This window comes from Rattus norvegicus, chromosome 6 (assembly GCF_036323735.1).
Source record: "Rattus norvegicus strain BN/NHsdMcwi chromosome 6, GRCr8, whole genome shotgun sequence".
Lineage (NCBI taxonomy): Eukaryota > Metazoa > Chordata > Mammalia > Rodentia > Muridae > Rattus > Rattus norvegicus.
In genome coordinates, this window is record NC_086024.1 from 100,870,801 (window position 1) to 100,895,422 (window position 24,622).

A 24,622-nucleotide genomic window follows, 5' to 3' on the forward strand; every position below is an offset into this window, starting at 1 on the left:
CTGCTAACTGAGCTACATTCTCAGCCCCCCAGACCCCACCCCCGTTATTATCAATCATATTCTTTTGTTGTTTTGGGTTTGTTTTGTTTTTCAAGACAGGTTTTTCTGTGTAGCCCTAGATGTCCTGGAACTTGCTCTGTAGACCAGTCTGGCCTCAAACTCAGATCAGCCTGCTGAGATCAGAGGCATGTGCCACCACTGTGCTGGCTCAATCTTATATCTTAAACAGGAGTGCAATCAGAATATCTGGATAAAATAAAAAGATCTTTTATGAGACTCTGTGGATGGGTACATACTGCACTCCCACTTGAAACTGGAGGTAGTAGAAGTTGTAAAGCGGGCTGGAGAGATGGCTCAGTGGTTAAGAGCACCCAATTACTCTTCCAGAGGTCCTGAGTTCAATTCCCAGCAACCACGTGGTGGCTCACAACCATCTGTAAAGAGATCTGATGCCCTCTTCTGGTGTATCTGAAGACAGCTACAGTGTACTTATATATAATAAAAGAATAAGTCTTAAAAAAAAGAAAAAAAGTTGTAAAGCACACCCCTCCTTGATTAAAATAAAACCAAACCCTTGCTTCCATCCTCAGGCTCCATATCACAAGGAGAGGACAATCATGTTCTTGGTACACTGCCTGCCACATACATGTAACTACACATGTAAGATCTCATTTAAACACAGAGGTTACAAGGTTGCTAAGGGGACATATATTAGGGTTAGGAAGCAGGGCAATGGTGGTGGCTCATACCTTTAAGCCCAGCAGGAGGCAAAGGCAAGTAGATTTCTGTGAGTTTGATGCCAACCTGATCTACAGAGTGAGTTCCAGGACAGACAGGGCTGCACAGGGAAATCCTGTCTAGAAAAACCAAAGGAAAATAAAGAATGAGAGGAGAAGGAGCTGGGGAGATGGCTCAGGAGTTTAAAGCACAGACTCTTCCTGAGGACTGGGGTTCCATTCTCAGCACCCACAGCAGGTGGATTACTACTGCCTGCAACTCCAGCTGCAGGGGAGTCTGACTGCTCTGCCCTCTGCGGGCCCTTGCATTCATGTGCACATACCTACCCCCCACACACACACGCACTCAGTCACACACACACACACACACACACACACACACACACACGAATCTTAAATGAGAGTAGGAGTGTTCAATTGCTTCTGTATATTTAGTTCATAAATAGGCATGAGTAAATGTTGTCAACTAGGGATGATATACAAAGGTTCGTTCCTGAGTGAAAATTACAGGTCTTTAAAGGAATCCAGTCTCATTCTTGGTATGATCCTCGGGATGTAAATATTTTAGATCGTATTCACTTCTGGCTTAGTGAGGCAATACTTAATTTTAAAATGTCTCTTTAGAAAAAAATTAAGACCCAAGGACTCCTCTTCACCACGTTCAGTGCAGAGAAGGTTGGGTGTAGGGGAAGGGTAGGAGTAAGCAGTCATGAATGTTAATTCAACAGTTGGCATCATAAGGGTTCTGCTTTTTAGAGTCTAACTTGCTGTGTAGCACAGGCAGTCTTTGAACCCAGTCTTCCCACCCGTGTCTCCGGGGCTGGAATTACAGACATGCGCACCACGATTGTCTCAAGCCTTATTCTTTTCTTTCCTCAGCAGAATTACAACACTGTGAAACTCTATGACTTTTTCACTAAATAAACATATGATTCTTTCTTTCTTCCTTCCTCCCTTCCTTCCTTCTTTTCTTTCTTTCTTTTTTTTTTTTTTTTTTGAAATAGTGTCTCTACATAGCCCTGGCTGTCCTGGAACTCAATAAGTAGACCAGGCTGGCCTTGAACTCACGAAGATCTGCCCACCTCTGCCTCCCGAGTGCTGGGACTAAGGCATATGCTACCATGCTTCTGTGCAGCTAATGTTGGGTCTGAAAGTCTGAGACCAGAAATTTTGTTCTGTGTTACATGCTCTTAGTTGCTTTTTAATTAAAAAAAATATTTTACACATTACAAGTGTTATGTATGTATATATGTATGTATACCATATGCATGCCTCCTGCTCTCAGACATCAGAAGGGGTTGGCTCTCTGAAACTGGAGTTACAGAAGGGGTTAAAAGCCACCATGTGGCAGTGGGAAAGAAACCCAGGTCCTGTACAAGAGTATCCTTAACCGCTTATCGGTCTTTTCAAGCCCTCTCCTTGGTGTCTATAAGCTCTTAAGGCAGGTTTCTTGATCAGGCACAAACAAGAGCTCTTTCTTCCACAGGATACTTAAAGGATACTTCTCTTTTATTACAGTATAAACTTTAACAAGTTTTCCTATGCCTGTGGATGTCAGGGGGCCACCATCTGCAGTCAGCTCTCACTTCTGCCATGCAGGCCCCAGTCTGGCCTCTGCCTCACCTCCAGAGTACTGGGACTACAAGCCTGAACCACATGCCTTGCTTTTCATGTTAATTTTAAATACTTTTTAATTTTTCAGGAGCTTCCGTTCACCTTAGTTTAGACTGAGGTTAGACAGGGCTGAGGACTATAAAACCCTTGATTTTCTGTTAGCATTTAATACATTTAGAGGGGTATCTGGGTTTATTTCCACATTCTCTACCGGCTGTGGAATAACTAGATTCTTTGGTCTTAGCCTTTTCTAAAACTGTATCTCATTTTCTCCTGGTTCACTCCACTCCAATTTATGAATTGGAATTATGTTAAATAATTCTTGGCATCTAGGGTATTATCTTTTCCCCTTTTCCATTAGGAAGCAGGCTTTTCCCTTCTCCTCAAACTTAACACCGGAGGTACACAGATAGATTTCCATGCATTTGAACTAACCTGATCAACAGCTAGAACTGGCTCCAGTGAATAGGACAGGAATGTATTGATCACAGTTTTAGACCTCCACAGTCAGTGATTGGAAGCTGGGTGACTAGGGCAGGCAGTGACATGCATGCTACCGTCACTGTAAAGTTTATGGGTACTCAGGTATCGACTGTGCGTCTCACACTTATTCAGCTGTGGAGATACAAAGGCAGACTCGTTCCCAGGTCTTCTCTTCATCTAGTATTGCTTACATCGGGGGAAATAACCCAAATCTGCTGGTCAGTTCAACTGCAAAGAGAAAAGCACAAAGTTTGTGACCTGTGTGAGCACGACCTCGTTTGAATACCCATCACGGTGAGCAAGTGGTTAGTGCTTTTGTTTTAGAGCAGCATTAATTTAGAGTAATTACCAAGGCTAATGCTTTACACACTGTACCAGCTAGTTTTATGTCAACTTGACACAAGCTATAGTCACCAGAGAAAAGGGGACCTCAACTGAGAAAATGCCTCCGTGAGATCTGGCTGTAGGGTGGGGGAGAGCTCAGCCCACTGTGGGTGGGGTCATTCCTGAGCTAGTGGTCTGGATTCTATAAGAAAGCAGGCTGAGCTTGTTTTGTTTTGTTTTGCTTTATTTTTTGTTTTTCAAGACGTGATTTCTCTGTGTAGCCCTAGCTGTACTGGAACTCTTTAGACCAGGCTAAGGACCTCCAACTCAGAGATGTCTACTTCTGCCTCAAAGGCTTAACGCCAACACCGTCCTGGAGATATGGATATTTTCTGAAGTAGGTTAAAACCAGGTTCCACGAGTTAAACAGAACTGCCCAGAAACATTTTATTTCCGTGCCCATAATCTCTTCCATTAATCGAACTCCCCAAAATCAAGCTAGGACCCGCTGTGTTTCAGCTTCATTGTGCTAGCCAAGGTCGTTTGGAACAGGTCTGTCCTACAGGATTGTGCCCAGTTACTCCAATCAAAGCACAGCGTGAGGGTTTCATGGGGGGTTACTGCAGGAAGCGTCAAGTCCGGGCAGGCCGCGAGCGCAGCAGGGGTTGGAACCGCGGAGTCCTTAGGGTCCCTCGTCCGGCGGAAGCCCCGCCCCTCCGGCGCCAGCCGGGCGGCGGCGAGGCTGTATCCCAGGTGACGCGGCCACCATGTACAAGGGTGAGACCTTGTTCTCCATCCCAGAGTTGTACCCCAGGAGGAAGCAGTTTGTCGGGCAATCCTCTACCCGACTGGACGTAAGTGCCGCCTGGTCGCACGCTTCCGGGCCGGGTAACCGGAGGGCAGTGTTGACCGGGACCCGCCCTCGGCGCGGCGGGCGGTGTAGCAGGCACCGTGGGAGTCCAGTGGGATTCTATAGGGAGACCAGGGCAGAGCTTGGCGTCCTGGTCCTGTGCTCTGCGCTCGGGCTCCTCCGCAGGTGGGTCGTCGCCTTCGTCTGACACCTGCAGTTTTAAAGAACAGTTGAACATATTTGTCCCCAAACGCAAAAGTAAAGAGGTGTGTTGTCGGAATTGAATTCTGTTGGCTTCCCACGCGGATCATTATAAAAGTCCACTCCTCTCCATACGTGGTTATGAGACAGGCAGTCCTGCAGGAGAGGTTGGGCTCTGGGTAGGACCCCGGGGGAGCAAGGGCTGATGGTTTGAGCCCTGCTTCCCTGAGAAAATCTGTCTCTGAAAGTAGGGACAACGTCGTCAGAGACAACTGTCAGGCCTGCCTGCCTGCCTGCCTGCCTGCCTGCCTGCCTGCCTGCCTGCCTGCCTGCCTGCCTTCCTTCCTTCCTTCCTTCCTCCCTTCCCTCCTTCCTTCCTTTTTTTTATTGAAAGTCTAACTTAAATCTAGATTAAAGGTTGCTGTATGGCATCTTCTGAATGCCCGTGACTATCCTTGCGCTAAATTTTCTTCCCCCTTTCTCTTCCTACCTTCCCCTTGCCTGCTGTCCCACTTTCTCTCCTTCACCACATTTGATTTGATTTGAAACCACATCTGAAAACAAAAAGGATAAAAGCAAGAAATAACACAAAACAATAGAGACGGCTCAGTAAATAAGAGTACTGGCTATGGGCTGGAGAGATGACTCAGTCTGCTCTTCCAGAGGTCCTGATTTCAAATCCCAGCAACCACATGGTGGCTAACAACTATCTATAATGAGATCTGCTGCCCTCTTCTGGTGTGTCTGAGGAGAGCTATATTATATATAAGTACAGTGTGCTTATATAGAATAAATAAATATATCTTTAAAAAAAAAAAGTACTGGCTACTCTTCCAAAGGAGCCAGGTTCAATTCCCAGCAGGAACAAATCCATTGCTAATTCCAACTCCAGGAGATCTGATACCCTCTTCTGGCCTCTTCCAGCTCTCTCTCTCTCTCTCTCTCTCTCTCTCTCTCTCTCTCTCTCTCACACACACACACACACACACACACACACACACACACGATGTACAGATACATACACAAGAAGCAAAACACCCATACACATAAAAATAAAATGAAATAGACTGGGGTGTCACTTAGATGATTGAGTGATATCCTAGCACGCACCCATCCCTGTTTTCACATAAACCAGGCTTAACATCGAATGTCTGTAAGTCTAGCAATGGAGAGATACAGAGAAGAGGATCAGAAACTCAAGGACATCTTGAATGTGATTAATTCGATAGAATTAACGCGGGAATACTAGAATTATTAATGGTTTGTGGGGACATGCAGGCTGTAGAGTGAATTTTAGTTATATATGACACAATCATTTCATTTTACAGCAATGTGGATTACGGCTAGGAATGTGGTACTGGAAAGACGAAACAAAATCTCTGGAATTTAGAAGGTAAAGTTTAATGTAACTTTTTTTTTTAAAAAGCATTTTTATGACAATTACATGTGATGGGGGCAGGGATTAGCCATACAGAAAAGTCTTTTTTTTTTTTTCGGGGATGGGGACCAGAAAAGTCTTAAAAAATAGAATTAAATCCCACTATCTGAAGATAATGATTTCGCTGAACAGTCTGAAAGACACTGGTTTTGATAATGTCTAGTGAGCTGCTTTCTAGGGGCTAGCTGTTGTGCTAATCATTTAAGCAACCCTTGGAAACATCCCAACAGTTTACAGTTAAGGAGCTGAGATTTTCAAAGAGCTAAGGCACCGGAGGGAGATCAAATGATGCGTCCCATTTGCACAGGTCTCTGGTGAGTGAGATGGTTTAAACGGAGATCTGCTTTGCTTAAGGCCATGTTCTTAACTACTTTGTAAAATTGGCTTTTAAGTTCTAGAATTACACTCTAAATGAATGAGATGACATTACACCTTTTGCAGTTTATAGTAAATTTTGTAAGATTAAAATCATCAGCTTAGGGCTGGAGAGATGGCTCAGTGATCAAGAGCACTGACTGCTCTTCCAGAGGTCCTGAGTTCAAATCCCAGCAACCACATGGTGGCTCACAACCATCTGTAATAGGGATCCGATGCCCTCTTCTGGTGTGTCTGAAGACAGCGACAGTGTACTCACAAAATAAGTAAATTTAAAAAAGATCAGCTTTAAAAAGAACCCTAGTTTTAATCCTCGGGATGCTGATTATGAGTTTGTATCTAAGCCAAGCTGGGTAGCACAGTTATGTACCAAACAACTGTATATTAAAGATACACTGGTCCCCAGCTCCGAAAAAAAGAACCAAAAAAAAAAAAAAAAACACGTTTTATGTTGTGTTGGGGATTGAACTCAGCACCTCAGGCATTCGAAGCAGGCACTCTATCCCTCAGCTGCACTTGCTTGCACAAATCTCAGCCCTTACCCTTATATTACCAGTGGTTTGGGACTGGGCTGGGTGTTATGAAAATAATTGTGTGTTTAAGATCACAGGCTCATGGGGGGGGGGGGATTTAGCTCAGTGGTAGAGCTCTTGCCTAGCAAGCGCAAGGCCCTGGGTTCGGTCCCCAGCTCCGAAAAAAAAAAAAAAAAAAAAAGATCACAGGCTCATATAAAAATGTCTCCTAAGCTGTTGGTCAGATGAAGCTAAATGGTTCAGAAAGGAGTTGGTTAAGCACATATGATTTTATAAATATAAAGGCATTAGATATATTGTCAGATTATTCCAAGACTTCACGTTAGAGTCAAAATTAAATGTTTCTGTTTTGTTTTTGTCATACTGTACTGAGCCCAGGGCCAGGCAAGCATACTACCACTAAGGTGCATCCCAGCAAGCATCTGCATTTTATAGACTAAGTTTCTCTCAGCATCTCTGAGTAGCTTGCTATTTCCAAAGCAGTCATTTAGGTTTGTCTTTTTTTCTTCTGAGATGTCAAGGAATCCTGTGACATCACACACAGTGAGTTATGAACTAGGTAGGGAAAGCTTGGGGGTTAGACAGGGAGGGTAGCCACAGAAGGGACAATAGTTACAGCACAAGAGAAAATAGGTACAATCCTAACTACCAACATTAAATACTCACTAAATACTAATGTGACCGTGCTTTCTGTGTATGCTCTCCAGGTACTGAAGGAACTTCTCCTTCTTCCTCCTCCCCTTCCTCCTCCTCTTCCCCTTCCTCCTCTTCCCCTTCTTCTTCCTCCCCTTCTTCCTCTTCCCCTTCCTCCTCCTCCCCTTCCTCCTCCTCCCCTTCTTCCTCCTCCTCTTCCCCTTCCTCCTCCTCCCCTTCCTCCTCCTCCCCTTCCTCCTCTTCCCCTTCCTCCTCTTCCCCTTCTTCCTCCTCCCCTTCCTCCTCCTCCCCTTCCCCTTCCTCCTCCTCCCCTTCCTCCTCTTCCCCTTCCTCCTCCTCCCCTTCCTCCTCTTCCCCTTCCTCCTCCTCCCCTTCCTCCTCCCCTTCATCTTCCCCTTCCTCCTCCCCTTCTTCCTCCTCTTCTTCCCCTTCCTCCTCCTCCCCTTCCTCCTCCTCTTCCTCCCCTTCCTCCTCCTCTTCCTCCCCTTCCTCTTCTCCTTCCTCCTCCCCTTCCTCCTCTTCCCCTTCCTCCTCCCTTCTTCCTCCTCTTCCCCTTCCTCTTCCTCCCCTTCCTCCTCCTCTTCCTCCCCTTCCTCTTCTCCTTCCTCCTCCCCTTCCTCCTCTTCCCCTTCCTCCTCCCTTCTTCCTCCTCTTCCCCTTCCTCTTCCCCTTCCTCTTCCTCCCCCTTCCTCCTCCTCTTCCACCTCCCTTTCTCTTCCTCTTCCCCTTCCTCCTCCCCTTCCTCCTCCCTTTTCCTTCCTCCCCTTCCTCCTCCCCTTCCTCCTCCCCTTCCTCCTCCCTTTCTCTTCCTCCCCTTCCTCCTCCTCCCCTTCTTCCTCTTCCTCCCCTTCCTCCTCCTCCCCCCTTCCTCCTCCTCTTCCCCTTTGCCTCCCCTTCCTTCTCCTCCTCTTTTTTTTTTTTTTTTTTTGAAACAAGTTTCCTCTCTGCAGCCTTGGCTTGGACTGTCTTAGAACTCACTCTGTAAACCAGACTGGCCTTGAACTCACAGAGATCTGCCTACCTCTACCTCCCGAGTTAGGATTAAAACCATGTGCTACTACTGCCCAGCTCTATGTACTGAATTTCTATAAAAAGAAGGATAATTCACAGTACTTCTCTCTCTCTCTCTTTTTTAAGGATTTATTTACTTATTAAATATAAGTACATTGTAGTTGTCTTCCTACACACCAGAAGAGGGCATCAGATCCCATCACAGATGGTTGTGAGGCACCATGTGGTTGCTGGGATTTGAACTCAGGACCTCTGGAAGAACAGTCAGTACTCTTAACCACTGAGCCACCTCTCCAGCCTGGCAGTACTTTTCAAACTAAGTTTTAGTGTTCATATCATAGTATTTCATAGTTAAGATTACTAATAAGTTTAAAGGTAAAAAAGTTAAATATACTTTCATAGTCATGAAATATATTAATAAACTAAATATTTTAGGTTTTACTTTTAACTGTGTATGAGTGTGAGGTGCTCGTAGAGGCCAGGTAAGTCCAAATTTTTATTAGTTTGTTATCAAATTGTTCTAAATGTATGGGTTGATTGGACCGACAGTGATTTTGATTTTGGAGAGTATATTTCAGCATGTACTTCAAACTGTAAGTGCTTTCATAGAAAGCCGACCAAATTTCTATGTGCATGCCTAGATATAAGCCTTATTATAAAATATTCAATTAGCATTCATCTGGCTCCTAGTGTCTGATATAGTTTGTGTTTGTTCTGATGAGACTTCAGATAAGGCTCAAACATTACAATTGCCCAGTCATCCCTTTGTTAGTATTATTTACTGAAACATTAAAAGTTTTCAGTAAATATTCCTCATGTGGTTCCTGAGAGAAAGCATACCCTTTAAGGATATTATTGAAAGAACTCTTATTTGTATTTTTGTTATTTTTGTTTTTCAAGACAAAGGGTTTCCTGTGTAGCCCTGGCTGTCCTAGAACTGGCTCTATAGACCAGGCTATCCTTGAGCTCACCACCTGCCTCTGCCTCCTGAGTTCTGGGATTAAAGGTGTGCATCACCACTGCCTGGCTCTAGGAAGACTTTTTCAAAGGTTATTTTATTATTTTATGTGTGAGAGCGTTTTGCCTGTATGTCTGTGCACTACATATGTACCCAGTACCCACAGAGACCAGAAGAGGGCATCGGATCTCCTGGAACTGTACTTACAGATGGTTGTAAGCCACCATGTGGGTGCTGGGAATAGAACCTGAGTCCTCTGTAAGAACAGTCAGTGTTCTTCACCACTGAGTCATCTCTCCAGCCTTTAGGCGCTAACGTTTTATTACAACATGGCTATTGAACAGAGGTTGGCTAACCTCCTAGAAGAAAGTACCAAACTAACTATTATTCCTGTGAGTAATAATAGTAACTTTATTATTTCTCAAACAATTTCCTTTTGTGGGATTTGGGAAGGAGATAATGGGAGTTTATAAGCTTGGTCTTCATCTTTAAAGGATGATCAAATGTGGGGAAAAAAATGCCTGTTACCACATGTGTGCCTAAATGTAATAAAAAGACACGACTTTGGGCAAAGGTGAAGCTACTTGATTGGGTTAGAAAAGTAAGCTGTAACCTCCAGTAAGCCACCAAACTGTTGTGTTTGACATGGCATTCCAAAGTCTATGTGTTGGCCCTACTCAAGACACAGTCTCCTGTCCATAGACATTTCCAGCACATAGTAGGGCCTCAGTATGTGTTTGTTCATCATGGTCTGTTGACTCACTACTCCCGTATAACTCCTGTGTTATGTGGTTGCCGGAGCTTGTCACAGAGAAGAGATTTCACTGAGTCCTAGCAACTTGTCAGAATACCTTACAGCAGGAGACTGAAGCCAGGACAGTGGGGACAATAGAGGATAAGACCACACCTCACTGGGACCGCTTGGAAGTGCACATCCTTGGCCCTCTAGTCAAACTCTAATTTCCCTGCCCTGGATCTCTCTGCCCTTCCCAACACCATCACATTGAATAAAATCTTTTATGCTTTCCCTTTAAGAAAACACACACACACACATACACACACACACACACACACACACACACACACACACAGAGAGAGAGAGAGAGAGAGAGAGAGAGAGAGAGAGAGAGAGAGAGAGAGAGTGTCAATGTGCTAAAACCTTTCCAGGGCAGGGAAACTATGATGGCTTGGGAGGCAGAACTGCCTGGTGACTCAGTACACACTCTGTGCCTTGGAGCCTGTTCTGGCTTGACCAGTTCCCAGGAGAGAAATTGATGGCAGTAACATTATCCTCATAAAGTTACTATGAGGGATGAGATGGTGCCTAAGAGTGCCTAGCTTGTCACAGTACTCAATAAACATAGGAAGTCTTCTGCATTTATGACATTACTACAAGATGTTCAGACAGAAATGTTCTGTGGATGGTGATGTTCTAGAAGCTGAATGTGAGTTGGAGGTGTGAATCTTCCTCTTACCCCCACCCTCCAAATCTTCCTCTTGACAGTGGCTCCACGTGTGAAACTCGTCCTCAGTTGAACACGGCTAATATATGCCAATCTTCAGACTACATGAGCTATGCCCCTCACGGGATCTTCCTTCCCCTGGGCAAAGGTTAAGTCCCTAATTGTATCTTTTCGTTGCAGTTTCACACCTGCAGTAGAACTGAAGGAGAAAGGCAAGAAAGGGAAGGCGGTTCACTTTGCTGAGATGGACGGCACAGCTTCAGAAAGGTGGCTTCACTTGGATCACGGCATTTCTCAGTGGACTCACTTGTCTTTACAAACACAAAGAAATACCAGTCCCATTTTCCTAAGTTGTCATGAAAATAACATCAAGGGAAACACAGGCAGCGTCTCAGTCACAGCCAGAATTACAAACAGCCCCTAGACATGCCTTTTATAACATGGCTACTAGTGCATTTCAAACTTTTATGGCTTTTTTAAAATCTGAAAATAGCAATGACACTAGAATTTCTTCCTTCCATCCATCCATCCACCTACCCATTGGTCCATTCTTCCATTCATCCACCCACCCACCAACCCATCCATCTTTCTATCTCTGTCCGTCCGTCCATCCATCCATCCATCCATCCATCCATCCATCCATCCATCCATCCATCTGTCAATCCATCTGCAGTACTGGAACTTAAACCAGGACCTCATACATTCTAGGCAAACTGAATCACATCCTCAACTCATTAAGTGATTTAAATGATCTATTTGAAAGCTGGGCAGTAGTCTGTGCACTTAATCTCAACACTCAGGAGGCAGAGGCAGGCAGATCTCTGAGTTGGAGGCCAGCCTGGTCTACAGAGTGAATCCAAAATAGCCAGGATGACACAGAGAGACCTTGAAAATCTCTGTCTTGAAAATCCAAACCAAATAAACTAAACCCAAATGCTCTATTTGAGTTTACCTTTTATGTCAGCCTGCATGCTTCTACTTCTAGCAAGATAGATACAATGTTCAATAAAGTGCATTTTGAAATAATACTACATAAAATGGAACTGTGCATAACACTCAAGCTCTTATCACTTTACAAGCCAATTCCTTGTGCATCTCAGGATACATTAGACACGGCTAAATCTTTAAAATATTCTCTGAGGTATAGAGCAGTGGCTCAGAGGTTAAGAGCACTGGCCGCCCCTTCCAGAAGGCACAGATTTGATTCCGGGAGCTCACAAGCTGCTGTAACTGTACAGGGGAATTCAGCATCCTCCTCTGGCCTCAGTGAGCACCGCATGAATGTAATGCACACCCATACGAATAATAAAAAAATAAATAAATAAATCACTTGAAACTATTCTATTTTCAAACAGATTGACAGATAAAAGGTTTGTCCCAAGGGATGAAAAGTCAGCTAAGACTTTGGAGAAGCGAGGCCAGCAGGGCAACGTCACGCTGGATGACGTCAAGTGTGAGCCACTTTTCTTTCTTCCATTCCAAGTTGCAGCGGCCTCCAGTGTGGCTCTCCCTCTCTGTCTAACTGCCTTCTTCTCTTCTTCCAGTTGTTGCGCTGCTTTCCCTCCAAGACACTGAAATGCAGAGGGTCTGCTCCTTCACAACGTTTATGAGGTACAGCCGACCAGATGGCATGCATTGTTCCCCTTTTGCGGGAACTTTTGTCTAATAAGTGGTTACAGGTCTGTCCTTAGAGAGAAAGAGCATATAGTGCCTGTATGCAAGTCATCCTCTCAGAGTGTGGAGTCTGGGAGAGCTACCTGAGGCCACAGGAGCTGCTAAGTCCCAGAGCAAGGAGCAATTTGCATGTGGACAGCCAGTGTTTACAAGTTCGTCTCAAGAATGAGATGTTTACAAAAGCATGGGAGAGGCATGTGTTTGCTTCATAGATTTCTGTACTTTTGCTTGTATTTTGAAATAGGGCTATGGGGGCTGGGGATTTAGCTCAGTGGTAGAGCGCTTACCTAGGAAGCGCAAGGCCCTGGGTTCGGTCCCCAGCTCCGGAAAAAAAAGAACCAAAAAAAAAAAAAAATAGGGCTATGGTATGCAGAAGTTTTCTGTCAATTCCATTTAGCATCCCAGGCTGGCCTGGAACCTGAGATCCTCTCGATTGCAGGGGTCACAGGAATGAACCGCCATGACCAGTCCGTACATTTTACAAACATTGGAAATATGTTATTTAAAGAATGAATACTTGTAAAGTGAAATGATTAACAATATATTAATAATTTGGTATCTTACTATGCAGGAATGAGTCTTTTTTTCAGGCACTTTACATCTCCATAACAACGGGTAGTAAGTTAACTGTGTGATAGACTTAGAACTGTATCTTTCTATTTATTCTCATACTGCGTCCCATTGTTCTTCATGAGAAACCCGATGCTGTTTTCTGGTTTTCTTTTTTCTTCAATTTCCCCCATAGGAATAAGAGTCTCGACAGCTTCCTCATGGCACTGTTGTACTATCTGTCTTATTACCTGGAGAGACTCTCAATGGAAAAGAAGCCCCAAAGCTACATGGTGTGAGTAAGACTTCATAGTGTGCGTTAGTGTTTTACTACTGGCTGAGTAAAATGGTGGCATCCTGTCAGTCTGTCTGGTCTAGGAAACATTTATACAGGAGAATTTGCTTTGCTTTAATGCTCACTGAGCAGTTCACACAGGAGTTCTCATAACAAAACAGTCCGGGGCTGGAGAGACGGCTCAGCGGTTAAGAGCACTGACTGCTCTTCCAGAGGTCCTGAGTTCAATTCCCAGCAACCACATGGTGGCTCACAACCATCTGTAATGGGATCCGATGCCCTCTTCTGGTGTCTGAAGAAAGTGACTGTACTCACATACATAAAATAAATAAATCTTTAAAAAAAAGAAAAAAAAAGTCCGGCAAGCATAGATCAGCCCCGTTCAATGATGAGATACAATGAAAGCCATATTTGCAATTTAAAATTGTTATTATTATTATTGATGTTGTTGTTATTATTATTATTATATTGGTTTTTCAAGACAGGATTTCTCTATGTAGCCCTGGCTGTACTGGAACTTGCTCTTTACACCAGGCTGATCTCAAACTCAGAGATCCACCTGCCTCTGCCTTGTCTCCCAAGTGCTGGGACTAGAGGCCTGTGCCACCACTGCCAGGCCCAAAATTTTCTAATCATGTGTTGTCTTAAGGATATACAAGTTTCTTTTTATATCCTTAAGACACATTATTAGAAATTTTAAAATATTATTTAATATTTTTGATGATAGGAAATTTTAAAAATTTAAACATACAAAATGAAATATATCTAAAATTATTTTAAATAATTGTTTTATCCAACCTATTGACTTAAAAACATTCCAGTGATAATATGTAATCAATACTAGGATGTTAGTATTTTAAAATAATTCTTTTTTAAAAAGTTGTATTCTTTGTGCATACGCGTGTTATATGCATGCGTGTGCATGCATTTGCATATGTGTATGTAGTACATGCATGTGTGTGCATGTGCTGTATGCATGTATGTGCATGTATGGGCAGGGTAGTATGCTCACCCAATGCTTGTGTTTGTGAAGGCAGGAGGTCTCTATCGGGCTCCTTCTCTATCATTTTCTACCATGCGTTTTGAGACAGGGCCTCTCACCATAATCTGCGCTTGCTGGTTTTCAGCTAGACGGGCTGGCCAAGTGCCTCAGGGATTCGTCTGTCTCATTTCCCCTCAGAGCTGAGGTCACAGATGCCTGCCACCATGCCAAGCTTACACAGGGATGCTGGGGATCCAAACTGGGATCCTTAAGCCTGAGCAACAACCACTTTACCTACCGAACCATCTCCCCAGCCCCTAGGATGTTTTAACTGCTGAGCCGTCTCCACAGTCTGAGTCTGGTATCTCTAATGGCCTCAGTTCAGATGAATTACTCTAAGTGCTCAGCAGGCAGTATAGCTAGTGACCTCAGCACAGAACCATGCAGCTCGACCCCCTCCCCCTCCCTCCTCTCTCCCTCCCCCTTACCCCCCCACTTTACCTTTCTCATGGTTTTTTTTTTTATGCTTACAAAATTCATGCTAAAAGGTTTGTAAGCATCTGATAACAAAAAGCTAAGTAGTTGTTTTTTGGTTTTTGTTTAAGTAGATTTAGCTGGGGGTAAAATGCCCGAAGAAAACTTAACTGCACTGTTAGTCAGCGGTGGCCGAAAGACAAACTTCAGAGCAAAAATCTGGGAACGTGGAGCCCAGAACCCAACAATGTCTCTCAGGCTTGGTGACCTTTCACAAGCCGTGGAACTTTCCAAGTGCCCAGGCTGTTCTCCCGTACACGTGGAGTCAGCTCAGTGATTTTAGCTGTTAGGAATGCCGAGTAGAGCCATTAATTTGTTGCTACAGAATGTTTTTAAAATATAGAACTCCTGTATCAGATCAAGCAGTTGGAGAAACACTCTGTGAACTGATAGATGACCCTGGATAGCAGTCTTGTAAGGGACCAGATAAATACTTCTGACACTGCTGTCCCTGTGATGCCACCATGAGATATGCAACATGAGTGTTATTTCAGGGTGGCATTTCCCAGCAGGACAGCCAGAGCGTGAAGCGTTTCTATGGCAGCATCAAAAGCTGAAGCCAACTGTGGCTTACAAGGCTGGAGGAGCCGTCCCAAACTGGGCTCAGGGGATTCGTATAACCAGCTCTTTGACTGGTTATATTCTTGTGCTCCTTCTAACTCTGAGCCTTATTACTAATCTAGCAAAGACATTTCTTTTATATATTAGTTTATAAGTAACAGAGAAGAAAGGACTCCCGGTTAGTTTTTAAATGTGCTGGAAACTAACCAGAACACAGCCGAACAAGAAAACAAGCCAGCCCAAATTTTCAATTATGGGTTCGGAAAATGACAACAACCTTTCATTTTTCAAGTGTCTAGAAGTTAGTCAGTTTACTTCAGTATAAGAGAGTTAAATATAGATTGTGTGGGGTCTTTGCATAGAGGAAAAGAATTGATTTCAGTCACGGGGAGCTAGTTAATGCCAGGTCCTTAAATCGTAACTGGCTGTACGAGAGCTTCTCTTTCATCCCTCCATGTTTGTGGATTGAGCCTTGCCTGTTTCTTTGATAGGTAAATAATATTTGTAGACCAGCTGGTGCATGCCTTTGATCCCAGGACTTGGGAGACATCGGCAGGTGGATATTTATGAGTTTGAGGCCAGATTCATCTACATAGTAAGTTCCAGGGCAGCCAGGGCTACATAGTGAGACACTCTGACTTAATAGTACTAATACTAATACTAATGATAATGATAACTTATTTTATATATTTTGTTATATATTGGGTTTTTTTTTAAAGATTTATTTTATTTATTATATATAAGTACACTGTAGCTGTCTTCAGATACACCAGAAGAGGGCATCGGATCTCTTTACAGATGGTTGTGAGCCACCATGTGGTTGCTGGGAATTGAACTCATGACCTCTGGAAGAACAGTCGGGTGTTCTTAACCACTGAGCCATCTCTCCAGCCCATATATTGGGTTTTTTAAAGTTTTTTGAGATGGTCTTATTTAGTCCAGGATGGCCTTGAAATCAATATATCTCTTTGATCTTGAATTCCTAATCCTCCTGCCTCAGCCTGTCAAGGCCTGGGATTGTGGACATGTGCTGCCATGCCTAGCTCAGATTTTCAGAACTGAATATTTTTTGTTCTGTTTTATTGTTTTAGAACTGTATATTTTCAGTCATAAAATCTCTCTGTCTGACTTTGGTAATGCTTTTTAAAGAATACATTTCTAAGAGAGATCTTATGAGACCAAAACTGATAATCACTTCCATGTCTCTTTAAATTCCTTTTCAAATGTTTCTTTTTCATAGAAATATGCAAATTTTATTTTAGCAGGAATGTGTGCGATATTTTACTTTCAACAAGATTGTCAGTCTTGCGATTTTCATTTTTGGTGAGGCTGGGACTTGAACACGAGATCCTGTGCCCAAGTTGCATCCCTGCCTCTATTATTATTATTGTTGTTGTTGTTGTTGTTAAGGACTATGTTTGTCAATCCAGGAGGACCGCTCACTGTGCTAAGTGTCTAAGGATGTCTAAGGGTTGGGTGTGCAGCTCAGTTGGTAGCGTGCTCACCTAATACACACAGCCCCATTGTGGTGATACAACTGTAACCCGAGCATTTGGGGGTAAGGCAGTAAGAACAGATGTTCATAGCTATCCTCAGCTACACAGTAGGTTCAAGGCCAGCCTGGGCTACATGACGCTCAGTCTCCTCCACCCTCACACATAAATGTTTGAAGCAATGTGGCAGAACTGAAAACACTGAAATCCTAGGGGGTGATTCTCAGGTTCGGAATATGGGCGCAAGCAGATGGGCTCTGCCTGGAATTCTGGAATTTTGTACTTCCCTGTGCACTCTGGCTTCATGGCTTCCCCCTTCTTTCCACTTCAGCAGGGTTTTTTAAAACGATGTATTAATCCTAATGGTGTGTGGGCCTGTGTGTCTGCATGGCAGTATGTGCATGTGAGCCCAGGCACTCTAGGATACTATAGGTCAGCTGTCATGTGGGTGCTGGGAACTGAACTCAGGTCCTCTGGAAGAGCAACAAGTGCTCTTAACTACTGATACATCTCTGCAGCCCTAGGTTCAATCTGCTGGAGTCTGTTCCCCACCATGTAGGTCCCAGGGATTGAACTAATGTCATCAGGTTTGACAGCAAGCACCCTTAACCCGCTGAGCCATCCTGACAGCCTAACACACAGGTTCCCGATGTACATTATTACCATGTGAGTTTCCGCTTCATAATCACTAGGAACAATTGCTTTAATTTTTCTGAATGCTCTCTGGAATCTGGGAGGGGAGTCACATTGGGAATCTGTACTTTGAGCAAGTACCTCAGGATAGTTGTCCTTTATAAGTGAGTCAAGGTTGTGAGTCATTGTCCACAGTGTTTCTTTTCTTTTCTTTTCTTTTTTTTTATATGTTTATATTACACTGTAGCTGTTCAGACACACCAGAAGAGGGCATCAGATCTCATTACAGATGGTTATAAGCCACCATGTGGTTGCTGGGAATTGAACTCAGGACCTCTGGAAGAACAGTCAGTGCTCTTAACCGCTGAGCCATCTCTCCAGCCCCCCACAGTGTTTCAAAGCATCGCTTTGGTGACATTTGGTTTGTTTCTGCAATGGGAGGATTAGCTAGTGGTACCTCTGGGAAAGTAGGGTAAGGGGATTTAGAAAAGGCTGGGAGACAGGCACTGGGATTGGCCTGCAGGCCGCAAGTTGCCTGTAGAAGCTGTGTTTGGACTACACAACACCTGGGCTCACTTTATTCCAGAAACTCATTTTACTCCAGTGACTCACAGGCTTTTCATGGCCTGTGATGACACTGCCTTTTGAAGGCCGTGGTATCCTTAACTCATCCCTCTCCATTCAGGCATGTCTTCATATGGAATTTTTTGTGTAGCCTGGCTGTCCTAGACATTGATCTGCAACCAAGGTTAGCCTCGAACTCACAAAGATCCACCTCCCTCTGCCTCCCAAGTGCTGGGATCAAAGGTCTGTGACACCGCCAGCCTGCTGTCTTCATATAGTTGGTGTAGCTTCAGAAGGGGCAGTAATTTGTCACCACTGAGAGCACATTCCATTTGCTCTCCAGTGACACTTGACAGTATTGTCAACAGGACTATGCTGTACTCCAAACAAATGAGGCTGCAGACAAGCTGTGACCGAGGAGCGTCTTTTACAAAGCTCATTTGCAATTCAATCAGAGCTGGGCTGTGCCGAAAGCCACAGAGTAGTGACAGAGCAAATGGTTCCCTTCCAAATGGTGCTGAGCTCAGAGCTGGGAGCAGCCTGTATTAAGACACCGACCCCTCAGCTTAGTAGCAGCACCAGGGCCCTGAGGAAAGCTGAGGTGGCAGTCTCCACTGTGTGCTTTAGGAATTCGCAGGAATGGGGGAGCCACCAGATACCCCAGCAGCTAGCCCAGGTGACTTGTTACAGAGTGTTCTGTAGGAAGTAGGATTCAATGTGAATATATTGAGGAGACATAAAGAGTCTAAGGGATCTATACGAGTGACATTCACCCTAAACTTGACTCCAATGGGCACAGTCATTAAATGACTTTGGGGGATCACAGAGGTGGCTTGGCAGATACAAGCACTGGCTGCTCTTCTCAATGCTCTTCTCAAGGTCCGGGAGTCAGGTCCAGTCCCCACGTGGTAGCTCACAACTGTCCATGACTCCCATTCCAGAGGACCCAGTGCCCTCTTCTGCTTATGTGGGGACCAGGCACCTACACAGTGCACTTAACATACATGCAGCACAACACCCATGCGAACAAAGTAAAAATAAATATATCTTTTTTAAAAAGAGAAAGGGAGATTTTGAGGATCTTCCCTATGACAAAACTCAAGGAAGTCAAATTGGTGAGTGAAGTTTGTTGACTCGCTACTATTTCTTCCCAAGTAGCCTGTACTTCTTGCTCATTAATACAGACTTTGACCAGAATTAATCTACCTTGTGTCTCCCCACCCCCAGAGGCCTGGTAGAGAAGAAAGAGATAGAGCTGGTTATGAGCAAGTTAGAAGACGCACAGAAGTACCTGGCGCAGAAGTACTGCAAACTCGTGCTGGGCGTCGGCATGGCGGACAAGCATCACATGAACTGTGGAAAGTACGCATGCGCGTTTGCTGCCACTAGGCACCTTTTCATTTGACCTCTGGTACCCTTGAGACAGTATTTCCTTTAATGGGGCTCAGGTGAGAATCTGTCCCAAGCGCTAACGGTAACTGCTCTGACAGAGCCAAGTAAGTATGGAAACAATTCCAGAGTCTCATTTTAAAAATGGTATCCCGTTTTGGATGACAGCACTTGTTCTCTCTGGAATCTTTCTCAGCCTGAGGACCTGGGCTGTGTGCATGGCTGTCTCAGGAGATGGCCAAGTGATGGCCAGTGTTGTGGAGGGTGGGATGAGGGGGTGGGGTGCAGTATCTGCTTCTCTTGCATCAACCGCAGCTGTGAGGACCACCACTGAGACAGCACTGCCTATGGGACATTTTTACCTCAGGTTGACATACTGTAGCTAAAATTTAAAGAGGCTCACAGGATGGGAAGCTTTGGTGGTTAACTCTGCAGTTCCTAGTTTAACATCGGCCCAAGAGCCACACCGTGAACTTGGAAAAGAGAGGAGTATAAGACATCCCTCGTTTTCAGACGCAGGTTTGTTTTTGAGCGTACCAAATCGGTTGCCCTGGATACCTGCTCCATCTACATTTTCTGTGTGCTTGCTTTTACTTTTTTCTTGTATAGTCTCAATAGCAGCCGTGCACATGCAGTTGTGTGTGAGAAATCATTCTACCCACCAATCTTTACTGTCCTTTACGTGTATTTTATCCACATATATTCTTGGTACACAGTCTCAATGGCTGTGGGGATTCTGTTGTGTGTGCTTGTCCATTTGATTCACTATTTCTTTGTGAACATTTGTGCAGTTCAAGGTTTATTTTGTTGTTGATTTGTTTTGCTTTGCAAGATTTTTGTGTTGAATATCTTTATCCACATTACATTTGGACTGTTTCCTTATGGCTTATCATCCAGAACATGTTTAACTAAAAGGTGCAAACCTTTAAAAACGCCCTTGTTCTATAATGCCAGGCTAATGGCACACATGATGTGTCGGTAATGCTTGCCTATAGTAGGGAGCAGCTGAAAGGCTGAGGTAGGGGGATCACTTGAAGACCTCCCTGAGTGACACAGTTATGTACTTAAAAAAAAAAAAGCAAGCAAACAGAAGCAGAAGAGCCCAGAGCCCTCTCCAGCCTTCCCACATGTGGGGCCAGGAACCTTAGCTTATGACGGTTAAGAAATCTACTCCCGTTCATTCTAAGTTTTCTTGGCTACCTTGGGGTTTATGATAAATAGTTTTGAAAGTTTAAAGATAGATAGATAGATAGATAGATAGATAGATAGATAGATAGATGATAGATAGATAGGTAGATAGATAGATAGGAGGTAGATGAGAGAGAGAGAGAGATGAGAGAGAGATGTGTTTCAAGGTGTTTTATCCATCTACTTATTTACTTTTTACCTTTGCCAATGACCAAATGGGAATTTGTGTAGCTTTTCTGTGTCCCATGACAAGCACTGGTCACGTGTCCTACTCCCCTGGTTTCTTCCCACTTACACACATTAGGAAGATAGTCCATGTTTTCACGGATGTGAGTTTGTCCATCTTGTCCCCGATGCTGTCTGATAATCATACAGGTTCCTCCTGGGTTAAGTTGCCTATCCTTCTTTCTTAGTTAAAAAAAAAACATAAAAATGCTACATTTTGTTCTACTTGAAATGTATATATATACATATATATATATATCAGATGAACTATGAATCTAAGATACTTCTTTAACAAACAGTATTCCATTTTCCAACACAATTGATTATTGAGTTTTTCTGTAATACAACTTTTTTTGTTTACTGGCTATGGATTTTTTTCTAATAATTTAATTCAATCTGAGAAATTCATATTGAATTTTGTTGATTGGTGTTTCTGTTTTAAACAAACATTTGTTTGTCTTTTTAATAGTTAACATTTTTATTGAAAAAATTATAAAATTTATAAAATATATTTCAATCATACTTTCCCTCTTCTAATCACTCCCCGTTTTCCCTACTCCCTTCCCATTCAACTTCAAGTTGTTTCTGTTTCTCTCTCCCCCCCACCCCTTCTCTTTAAAAACAAACAAGCAACAACACACACACATACACAATTTAAAAACAAGCAACACGCAACACACAACACACACACACACACACACACACACAGTGACCATCCAGCAGAAAGGGTGGCTCCAAGGATAAAGTACAAAGAAAGCCATCTTTGAGGAGTAGGCGGGGTAGCAGGGCCATCAGGAGCAATTACATGTGGCTGGCTAGCACCTGTGGGGATACAGAGAGAAAACTGGACTTCAGCCTCAACTTCAGCTTCCTCGGGGTAGCGTGGAAATCACAATGCCGACTCCCTCGTGGGGAGAGAGGAAGGATGAAATTCAATAACCAATATGAAGGTCTCAACATGTTCTGGGCCTGCGTGTAGGAGCATCATGGGGGCAGGGCATGCTAGAAGAAAGCTGCTTGTGTTGTGACATCTGGGAAGTAGGCAGAGTGGAGTCCAGAGACAGAGCCGCCTTGCCTGGCACATCCCCAGTGACCCACTTCCTCCAGCCGGGCCTCGCCACCTGATAATGTCATCAGCTGGCAAAGGGGCCTATGGCCTCAGGGGACCTTCCAGACCAAATTGTAATAGGGCCGCCAGTTAGAATCCTACATTTTGGGGACAATGAACTTATCACCCATAATTGTGATTTGTTATATTTCAGGGACAAAATATCAGACACACAAAAAGACTGGAAATTCTTTGAGGTAAGGCCCTTGTTTTGGGGACTTTTCATTTGCTATGAGATCAGCACAAAGCAGTGACCAACAGCCATTTGACAGATAGCTATTAAAAAATAAAAAGGAAACATCCATTTTTAAATAGGACGGTAAGATGTTGTTTGCTAGAACAACCTTAGAATGTTGGCCTGATTTTCCACCCACAAATGTGAAGACCCCTGTAACTGTACAGCTCCAGGGACACGCACCAGCTGGATGACCTGGGCTCCTGCCTACATGGTGACACTGTGGGACACTGGGAGCTTTTCATAGCATTCCAGAGTCCTGGGAGTTTTTCTTTTCTCTCTTTCAGTCCTTTTATACCTTCTGTACCTGCATAGCCTGGATCGTCTTCCGACGTCAGTACTTGAAAGAGATTGAGGAAGAGGTGGGCAGGCTTTTTCGGACCAATATGTTCAACATTCCTCGAAGGAAGCGTGAAGACGAAGAGTCAGGAGGAGAGAAGAAGCGCATGACCTTGGTACAATTCAGGTACGGCCTCTTGCTCATTTTCTCTGTGTTCTTGAGAAAGAAGTCTGTCTGCAGCTCAGGCCAGCCCCGGACTCATAACCCATGTGCCTCGTCCTCTAAAGCAGCTGAAGACGCAGCCTCTAGAGATGCACACAGCACCTGGCTCAGCTACGACCTCTGGGCCTTTCCTCAGCTCAGAAACAGAACAATGGGACATGACTGTCCTCCTTTCCTCCCACAGGAGAATGATGGCAAAGCGTCCAGCCATTAAAAAGGCCATGGACATGCGCTCCCCAGTTTTGTCTACACTGCTGCCGTCTCTCAGAGAAAAAGCTCAGCATATCGCTGAGAAAAAGTACGTGGCAGGCATCAAACTCCAACCCCGAGTGGAGAAGGACATAACGAATCTGGAGTCTGTGGTTATGCCCGTGTAAGTAGCCCATAGAGAGTCACAGGAGACTGGTGAGTGGTCCCTCTCGGCAGGCCTGGGATGGCCAGGGACCCAGGCACTGTGGTTCCTCTACTGGGCAGTAGAAATCATCTATTCCCATGCCAGCCCCTGCCTTCCTGACCAAAGCATCTCTACTTAGGCCTATCCGGATTAGAAAAAAGAAATCCCTAGAAGTTTTGCTAGACGTCAGATAGTTGTAGCCTGAAGGAGTGAGGGACATACTCTTTAGGGCTCAGGGTCTGTTCTAAGAATTCCTTTTGGGGGGGCTGGGGATTTAGCTCAGTGGTAGAGCGCTTACCTAGGAAGCGCAAGGCCCTGGGTTCGGTCCCCAGCTCCGGAAAAAAAAGAACCAAAAAAAAAAAAAAAAAAAAAAAAAGAATTCCTTTTGGGGAGATGTGAGTAGAGCCAGAACAGAATCATGCTATGGACTGAGTTTTGGACTGATATATAAGACCACAGTGGTGGTATGGAAATGGGACTGGCTTTTTAAAGTGTATGTATGTCTTAGCGTGTGTGTGTGTGTGTGTGTGTGTGTGTGTGTGTGTGTACACGTGCACGCATGTGCATGTATGCACGAGTCTTCACAGACTGATATTCACAGTCATACAGCAATAAATTCTCTTTACAGAGTTGGCATCTTGGGGGAACCTCGAAATCTATTCAACCCGCATACTCTCCTCCCCCTTGAATCAGAAGAAAATGGAAAAACAAGCGGAAGAAATTCTTCTATAGTAGAGAGAAATAACACAAGTATTCAGAACACACTGAATTTGGTCATGTCAAAACTAACTTCGCAAAACTCCTTCCCTAAGTAATCTAGTTGGTTCCAATTCCTGACCTAGGTCTCTATATGTGGAGTAACTGCTTCTCCACAGCACTTACAGGATTAATGTTTATTACCATAAGATAGCTGTTTAAACTGTAGATTTTTGTCTCAAGTTCTATTAAAAGTTAACAATTTGATTAATAAAGAGTTTTAGAAAGCTCTTAAAAAGCACATCTTCCTACTTGTACTGGTTCTTCTTTGTGTTCATGTGTGTGAGTTGTACTTGTGTGTGCAATTGTATATGGTACTTGTGTGCCTGTGCATGCTCAGGATAGAAGACAATCCTGTCATTCCTCCCTAAAGAGTAGACACATACACTATATACTGTGTGTGTGTATACATATATATATTATAATTCCAGAGGAAGACACTTTTTTGTTACTTATATAACTACAGCCTTAAATGGATGTTCCTAGACATTTTGAGTGTGTGTGTGTGTGTGTGTGTGTGTGTGTATGTGTGTGTGTGTTCCAGAGAAAGTTGCCATCTGACCCAACATATATGCTGTGGCACGTACACATAGCCTTCACACACACATAACCATCATACACACACACAAGTACACACATCCTAACAGTAAAATTAAAATAATTTATACAACTACACAAAAGTATATTTATAATAATTTTATTTCATAGTCATCTGTAGCCAAAACAACCACAAAGCCATTTAATAGGCCAGTAGATAGTTGCAGTCTAACTATACAATAAAGTGTTATTTGGCAATAAAAGGAGTGATCCATCAAGCTATACAAGATACAGATGGCTAGGTGTAGCGGTGCACACCTTTAATCCCAGCCCTCGGGAGACAGACACTGGTTTATCTCTGT

At 43.9% G+C, this 24,622-nt stretch overlaps 1 protein-coding gene across 5 annotated transcripts; it reads left to right on the forward strand.

The window, feature by feature from the left end:
- The first annotated feature begins 3,596 nt into the window (after positions 1-3,596).
- Ppp1r36 (protein phosphatase 1, regulatory subunit 36) lies at positions 3,597-23,964 on the forward strand. 5 transcript variants are annotated; one of them, NM_001013944.1, is made up of 11 exons: positions 3,916-4,012; positions 5,538-5,602; positions 10,822-10,908; positions 11,997-12,094; positions 12,186-12,252; positions 13,061-13,159; positions 19,154-19,288; positions 21,991-22,033; positions 22,359-22,537; positions 22,758-22,946; positions 23,596-23,964. In NM_001013944.1, the coding sequence occupies exons 1-11, from the start codon at positions 3,926-3,928 to the stop codon at positions 23,780-23,782; spliced, it is 1,236 nt and encodes a 411-aa protein (NP_001013966.1). In that variant the 5' UTR covers positions 3,916-3,925; the 3' UTR covers positions 23,783-23,964. The 5 variants fall into 5 exon arrangements, with proteins under 5 accessions (XP_017449583.1, XP_038967940.1, NP_001013966.1 ...); XM_006240231.3 differs by lacking the exon at positions 3,916-4,012 and adding an exon at positions 4,049-4,194; XM_017594094.3 differs by lacking the exon at positions 10,822-10,908 and having other exon boundaries at positions 3,597-4,012.
- Positions 23,965-24,622: the final 658 nt, after the last annotated feature.

What these genes read in the sequence shown, in the direction of transcription:
- Ppp1r36 (XM_039112012.2), top strand. Translation starts at nt 3,768, where the DNA reads ATGGGGGGTTACTGCAGGAAGCGTCAAGTCCGGGCAGGCCGCGAGCGC. An exon ending in GACGGCACAGCTTCAGAAAG is followed by an intron (nt 10,909 to 11,996) that starts GTGGCTTCACTT and finishes ATTTTCAAACAG; the next exon opens with ATTGACAGATAAAAGGTTTG. An exon ending in CACGCTGGATGACGTCAAGT is followed by an intron (nt 12,095 to 12,185) that starts GTGAGCCACTTT and finishes CTCTTCTTCCAG; the next exon opens with TTGTTGCGCTGCTTTCCCTC.